General features: G+C 37.1%; 1 protein-coding gene across 1 annotated transcript; it reads left to right on the forward strand.

Annotated features, from left to right (window-relative positions):
• The first annotated feature begins 1,099 nt into the window (after positions 1-1,099).
• On the forward strand, positions 1,100-6,600 carry LOC131000020 (putative disease resistance protein RGA3). Its single transcript, XM_057925749.1, has 3 exons — positions 1,100-5,016; positions 5,403-5,487; positions 6,113-6,600. The coding sequence occupies exon 1, from the start codon at positions 1,262-1,264 to the stop codon at positions 4,784-4,786; it is 3,525 nt and encodes a 1,174-aa protein (XP_057781732.1). The 5' UTR covers positions 1,100-1,261; the 3' UTR covers positions 4,787-5,016; positions 5,403-5,487; positions 6,113-6,600.
• Positions 6,601-7,953: the final 1,353 nt, after the last annotated feature.

A 7,953-nucleotide genomic window follows, 5' to 3' on the forward strand; every position in this document is an offset into this window, starting at 1 on the left:
TTTCATTATACCAGCTAATGATGAGTCACCTAATCATTTTTAAACCTTATTATAGAGTTTTCCTCGTCGGAGTGGTTGAGAAATGGCCTGCCCTCACGTAGTAATAAGTATTTTTAATGTATATTCCCTTTGAATGAGTAGAATAATGAAGGATATTTTTTCTGTTTTTGATAAATTACAATTATTAAATAAAAAAAATTAAAGATAGCGCCACAATAGATTCGAGTCCAAGACCTTTGGTGTTAAGCATAACCACTCTATCGCTAGATCAAACACACTTACACAATTGTTGAATGAAGAAGAAGAAGAAAAAAATAAGGTTGAAACAAAACAAGTGGAATTTAATAAACATAATGTGCTTTCTCATAAGTTAAATTACTAGTACATTTTGTTCCCCACCTCCCAATATCTCTCTTTTTTGAGAGAACATTTCTCTGTTCCAAAATTCAATTTTTTCGCAAGCTCCATTGAAGAATTTGTACTCACGACGACAATCTCTTTATCCTTATTCCTCTCTATATACTTTCACCAGTAGAAAATCAATTTGACAAAAGAAATTTGAATTTAGAATTGTTGCAATGTAGAAGCAATAAGACTCCATTTTAGGATAAAATAGTATATTCTTTTTTTTTTTTTTTTGAGAGCCTTAATTATTATTTTAAATAAAGGACTATATTGAGTAAAACAGTGAATATTATTGAACCCCATAAGGCCATAAGTATAATCTTTTTTCACTATCTTTGGAAAGTTTGTAAAAATAAGTCAATTAATTTACATTTTTAGCTTTTGAGGACCATATTTGAACTGCCAAAATTTATTTTTGAAGATAAATTAGGGTACATAAGTAATTAAATTTTTTTAGTAACAAAGATCAATTAGATTTTGTTATATAGCAAATATTTATACAAGCTGGAATAAGCATGTCCTAGTTTTTGTTAGAAAGAGATTTCATTAACAGCAAGACTCTGTTTTCCCCTAAAAAAAAAACACCAAGTCTCTGTTTTCATATTGCTGCCTTGTTGTCTGTTGATATAAAATAAAATAATTGGTTTCATAACAAAATATTGTTATTTCAGAAATGATGACATTGGAATCTATTTAAAAAATGAAAAACAAAGACTAGATCGAAAAATGAAAAACAAAGTCTAGATCTAAATCCAAATTTTGTCAACTCTTGTTCATTTTGCACCAACTCATTCTCTCTCACACGCAGAGCAGAAATTAAGAAACTCACCCCCCCCCCAAACAAAGAGCAGAAACAATGGAAGATGCTGGTGCAGCCGTCCTTCAAGTTCTGGTTCAAAACCTCATCGACGTTTCCAAGAATGAAATCTCACTAATCCGAGGTCTCGACAAAGAAGCAGCAAAGCTAACTGGGAGTCTCCACACCATCCAGAAGTTCCTCAACGACGCGGAGGCGCGCACCATCCCTGGCGAGGCTGTCAAGAGCTGGCTGAAGAAGCTTGAAGATGTGGCGTTCGATGCTGACAATGTTTTGGATGAGCTCAACTATCATCTCCTTTCCAAACAAATTGAGCGCACCAAACCCATGAAGGCGAAGGTACTATCATGCTTCTCATCATCCTTCAATTCTATTGCGCGTCCGAGAAATATGGCTGTTAAAATCCAAGAAATCAATGAGAATTTGGACTCCCTTCACAAAGAGGGAGCGGGGCTTGGCCTCAATGAGAGGCTTGCTGCCGATGTGCCCACTTTGCTTGATGCTGCTATTTTTGAAACTGATTCATTCACTCTTGATCCAATTTTTATTGGAAGAGATGATGTTGCGTCGGAAATAGTTGAGATGCTTACCCCCAATAGCATCACAACTGATGAACGCACAATTTCCATCATTTCCATTGTCGGTATGGGGGGATTGGGGAAGACGACATTGACTAGAAAAGTCTTCAATCGTCTCAAGGATGAGACTCGGTTTGGATCACATATTTGGGTGCATGTTTCTCCTAATTTTGATCCAATCATTCTTTTCAAGAAAATTCTCCATGAGTTGACTTCTGACAAAGCTGAAAATACGAGTAGACAGGATATTCTTTCAAAGATTCAAAAAGCTTTGAAAGATAAATCCTATCTTCTTGTTCTTGATGATGTCTGGAATGAAGATGGTTCCAAATGGGAAGATTTTATGAATTCCTTATTGGGAGTTACTTCTGTCAAGAGAAATGCAATTGTTGTTACTACAAGAAGTATGGAGGTTGCTTCAATTGTGAATCCACTTTATACACATGAGTTGAAAAGCTTATCAGAGGAAGATTGTTGGTCCATAATCAAAGTTAAAGCCTTCGGTGAAGGAAATGTTCCTATGGAATTTGAGAGTATGGGAAAAAAGATTGCAAGAAGATGCCAAGGTTCGCCATTAGCGGCCAACGTGGTTGGGGGAGTGCTGCGCAATAAATCCCAAGAAAAATGGCGTTCAATCGAGGAGAAATGGCTTTCACAAGATGAAGGAGCTAATATCTCAAAAATATTGAGATTGAGCTTTGATAATTTGTCTCCGCCATTACTTAAGAAGTGCTTTGCGTACTGTGCGTTATTTCCTAAAGGCTGGAAAATTATGAAACAGGAAGTGATTGAGTTGTGGATGGCAGAAGGGTTTCTTCAAGGTGATGGAAGGGATGACATGGAGTCTTTGGGCGAAAACTTTATCAACGTTCTTCTGCACAACTCTTTACTGCAAGTTTCAGAGAGAGATGAGTACGGAGATGTAGAAAGTTGTAGCATACACGATCTTGTGCACGATCTCGCTTCTTCTGTTTCAAGTTCCTCTAACAATACTGGTGGTAGCAGCCGAGTTCGATACATGACTCTCGGAGATATAACAAATCCTATCCCAAAAGAAATGGCAAAATCTCTGCGTACATTATTATTGAATGGTGATATTTCTGGTATCAACTTCTCAGACTTGGAAAGTCTGCATGTTTTACGTCTGGAGTATGGAGTTGAAGAGTTGTCAAGTTCGATTCGAAAGTTGATACATTTGAGACATTTTGACATTTCAGAGACTCAATATTTGCCGGATTGGATTGGTGAATTCTTTCACTTGCAGACGTTGAGAGTAGACTCAAGATGGTTGAAGAAACTGCCAAGTACGATTAAGTACTTGATTAACTTGAGGCATCTTTATATTCACGAGGATGTAGAGTTGCCTGCGGGAATCGGGCGATTAACTTCTCTCCAAACGCTGAAGTACTTCCCAGTGGGGGACGAGAATGGGTGCAAAATTGAAGAGCTCGGAAGTTTGAATAATCTTAAAGGAGGGCTACGGATTCGCAATCTGGAAAGGGTTCATGACAAGGAAGAGGCTCGGAAAGCCAATTTATTCCAAAAGTCAAAAATATTGAAGTTGCGTTTGGAATGGGGTAATGAGAGAGAAGGTGAAAGAAATGATGAGAATGTATTGGAAGGCCTGCAGCCTCACTCAGATTTGAAGAAGTTAAAGATTTCTGGATATAAAGGTAGTAGGTTTCCATTATGGACTCAGAAGATGGCAGTTGGAGATGTGGTACTTAACAAGTTAATGTCGGTATCACTCTATAACTGCAAAGAATGTGAAGAGATCCCAATGTTGGGGCACTTGCCCAATCTCAAGTCCCTTGTGTTGGGGAGATTGGACAATGTGAAGTGTATAAATTCATCATTCTACGGAATGGTGAACAAGGACACACGCATTGTTTTTCCAGCTCTCGAACAACTCAAATTGTTGTTGATGCAAAATCTGACAGAGTGGGCAAAACTTGAAGTTTCAGGTGGAAGTGAAGTGAAGCTATTTCCTCGCCTCCAACATCTGGAAATTAGTCGTTGCGAGCAATTGATGAGTGTTCCAAGTCATGTCTCGTCATGCCTTCAACATTTGAAAATTGATGGAATTGGTGTGGAATGTCTCCCAGCTGATTGGTTATTCAGTAACAACCAGACTCTCTCTGAATTGTATATAAGGGAGTGCCCCAATTTGAGAGAATTACGGCATAGAGATAGCGGTGGAGAACAATCCCAACGAAGCTTCACATCCCTTCGCAAACTCTGTATTTATAGATGCGAAGCATTGGAATATTTGCCGTGTGAAATGCTAGGATTCTCTCTTGAGGAGATATCGTTGGAGGGTCTAAGTAGCCTAAAGAATCTACCAAAGGTATTTGGCAGCCTTTCAAAATCGCTTAGTCTGAAAAATTTATCAATCGTTGGCGTTCCTAAATTTATGGCCAATTGTTACGTTGAGACTCCACATTTTCCCAATTTGAGAGACGTAGAACTCGGTGTCAGTATGAGCTCGATGGAGGCTGTAGATGGCATATTACAAGAATGCTGCCACTCACTAAATAAGTTAATTCTGTTGGGGATGGAAAGTTGTGAATGCCTACCGGAATCAATTCAACTTCTCACTGCTCTTTCTGAGTTATGGTTATTTGATTTTGGAATGGAAGAGTTACCTGAATGGTTTGGGAACCTCTCATCTCTAAAGGAGTTGTATTTATATAACTGCAAAAGGCTAAGGCGTCTACCCTCTATGGATGCAATGCATCGCCTCACAACATTAAAACTACTATGGATTAGGGATTGCCCGGAATTAGTGATTAAAAGAGAGGCAGCTGATTCTGAATGGCCCAAGGTTTCCCATATCCCTGAAATCTACATTAATGGCCGCATATACATTGCCGGTGTCGGTAAGTATCAAATATATGTGTTTGTTTGTTTAATAGAAACAATTAGTATATGTGTTTTATTTGAAAAAAATTCTAATTATCATAAATTGAGATCACAGAGTTTCTAACTCGATTGCTGTTAATTTGGTGCTCCACTTCATCTCAATATGCTTAAAGATATAGGAGATTAATTATTTTGAGTTTGTTTACTAACAATTTTACAGCCAGTCCTCAATTTACCTTTTCCCATTAATTCTTTTTTTGTGTGGATACAGAAAGTGGTACGAAGAAACGGTTGCATTTGTGGTGCCTCTAAAGAATTAGGATGTGAAGCAAGGGATCAATGAAGAAGGAATGAGTGAGTATCCATTTTCTCCATCATTGACTTGCTCAACATAACTTTCGTCTTCTATTAAAAAATCCTCAACTTTCAACTTTTTATAAAAAAACGTTTCCGTTATACGAAATTCGACGACAGAATGATGAGTTATTTCACCAAATTATTACACGGAACAACATCATTTTATTAGGTGAGGTGAGAAAAACTTCATCCATGCAAGAATTCAACGAGGTGGATAGCGGGTGGGTCATTTTATTGAAAATACTAATAGTTGAGGATTTTTTATTTTTGTTTTTGTTCAAAGATATTGAAATTTGAGAATACAAAACATGATTAATTATTTTTATTTTAGTTGATAGAATACAAAAGTTGTTGATGCCATTGGTTTCTTTGATGATTTTAAGGTGGTTTACTTGTCTGGGCTTACATGCACAGCGTGTTGCTTCTGCTGAGGGAGTTTCTCTGATAGCCACACACACACTTCTCCTAGTGAGCCCTTTTTGTTTTGGATTGAATTCTATGTAGTATTAATGTTTGCTATATTTCACTTTGTGTGAGTATTGTTCTCAAGAATTTGTGGCAGAACGCTTTTTTGCTTTGTTTAATGTTTAGAAGGTATTCTCAGACACAATAAATGAACTCGTTTGAAAGATTCTTACATGCTCCTTGATCCTCGAGAGTTTCAAGTATCTGAGTTTTTAATTATAGTTGATGGCAGTTGAGATTCTTTTGTCGATTATGGGTTCATAAATTTATTGCATCTTTGGTTTTCTTAATGACTATGCATTGAAGGTGATTTGAATTTGGCACCAACTTGGATTGAAGATTTCTAAGTAGTGTAATGCATTATGATGAGAAGGACTAATTGCATAATGATGCTAATTTTTGAATGCGATGTAAATTTGGTTTAGGGATTTGATTTTTAATCTGTAATAGGGCGTTTACTTTGAAGGATTAGCTTTGATAGATAAAAATAGTCTAGTTAATGTCTTATTTACTTTAATGGATTGCAATTTTGAGATATTCAAATACATTTGATTATTTTTACCATTCAAATTAATTTTGCTTTATTCTTATCTCATTGAAAGGTAAACGCCCCCTAATTGTCTTGTAGAAGTAACGTTCGTCTGCACCCTCGTGTCGTCAACTACCGCAAGAAGTGTGGACACGCCAATCAGTTGAGGCCGAAGAAGAAGAAGTAGACTGCTGGATTGCTCGCTTATCTTGTTGCCATTTTGTCCCCTCTTCTTTACTAATTGACAATGAAAACTCTTTAGCTTGCACCAATCATATATCCTATTTAATAACAATAATTCATTTCCACTCAACAATTTATCTTAAAACTCGAGTTATTTTACATGTGATACATTTTTACAAGACGGATGGAATATATAATATCACTTTTCATTTATAATAATAATGATTGATAAATATAGAGGAAGTACATGTCCTCTATGAATCCTAATCATCTTTTAGATATATGCCAATTCGGAATTCCAACACGACAAAATCTATTGAAAAGAGGTGTGATTCGCGAGCTTGATGACAAGTGTCCTTTTTGCTCAACACAAAGTGAATATGTTGAACATTTATTTTTCTCCTGCTCGTTTGCATATAGAGTGTGGGTCGAGTGTTATAGTTGGTTTGGAATTTATTATGTCAAGCATGAGACTCCGTCTTGTCACTTTTTGCAACATTTGAGAATTACAAGGAAGAAAAGTTCGATGGAATGGTGGAAAACTCTATGGATTTGTGTCATATGGAACTTATGGATTCATCAAAACGCGATAGTATTCAAGAACTCGTCGAGCTGCTACGAGAACCGTATCAAGATGATTAAAGTGAAGTTTTGGTTTTGGGTATCTAATCTATTTCCTAGTGTTGCTTGTTATATTGTGTTAAGTTGTTGTAATTTGACTCTTTTTTTCGTGTAACTCTGGTTTTCACTTTTGGGTTGCACTCTTCGTGCGTGAATAAAATTTTCATTTACCAAAAAAAAAAATACGTCACTTCAGATTGAATTTAGAGGAAATGAGGTCAATGTTAAAAATCAAGTAAGCTATGATGCACGGATTCGCGCAAAAACAACACAGTGCAGTATCCGATACACGCGGGGGCGGGTGTGGGCGCGATTCGCGTGGGATTGGCAACTGGCGAATCCCCCAAAAAAATTAAAAAAAAAAAATTGGATTCGCGAATCGGGATTCTCACTCTCTTCTTCCTCACTAAATCCGGCGAGAGAGAGAGAGAGAGAGAATAGATGGCAGGGTGGCGGTGAGTTCTGCTGGACGTTGGCCAGGAGAGGCAGGAAAGCAGCGATGCTACTATGGTTACCGTGGCGGCGGCGGCAGTCCTTCGCCGTTGACCGTCTAGCCGAGAGAAAGAGAGGGAAAGTTAGGCGAATTTCAGAGGGTGAATTTCTGTGGGGGAGAGAGAGAGAGAGTGATGGAGCGGCTGAGTGAAATGAGAGAAGTTAGGCGGATTTCTGCGAGGGAGAGAAAGAGAGTGATGGAGCGGCTGAGTGAAATGAGGGAAGAAGAGAAATAAGGTTGGGTTTTGGGCCTTGGACTTGGGCTGGGCCGATTTAATTTATTTCAGATGAGGCCATATTATAATTTTATTAAGTGGGTTGTGCAGATTGTATTAAAATGATTTTCACTAAAGTCATAGTTTAATTAATTATTTTATAGAAGAATTTGCATAATAATATCATATTATTATTATGTACATATTTTAAATAAATTATTTATATATATAACACAGACGTATCATTCACGAATCGTACACTCTAATTTTTGAAAATTTGTATCCCCATACCCGAATCGTATCGCTCCCGCACCCGCCCCCTCACACTTGTGCAACATAGCAAGTAAGTATTGAAGTTCATGTATTTTAATAATAAAAAAAAAAGTTAATATTAAAATTTGAAATTATAGGAAAGTTGGTGTATTTAAA

This window comes from Salvia miltiorrhiza, chromosome 8 (genome assembly GCF_028751815.1).
Source record: "Salvia miltiorrhiza cultivar Shanhuang (shh) chromosome 8, IMPLAD_Smil_shh, whole genome shotgun sequence".
NCBI classification, from domain to species: Eukaryota; Viridiplantae; Streptophyta; class Magnoliopsida; order Lamiales; family Lamiaceae; genus Salvia; species Salvia miltiorrhiza.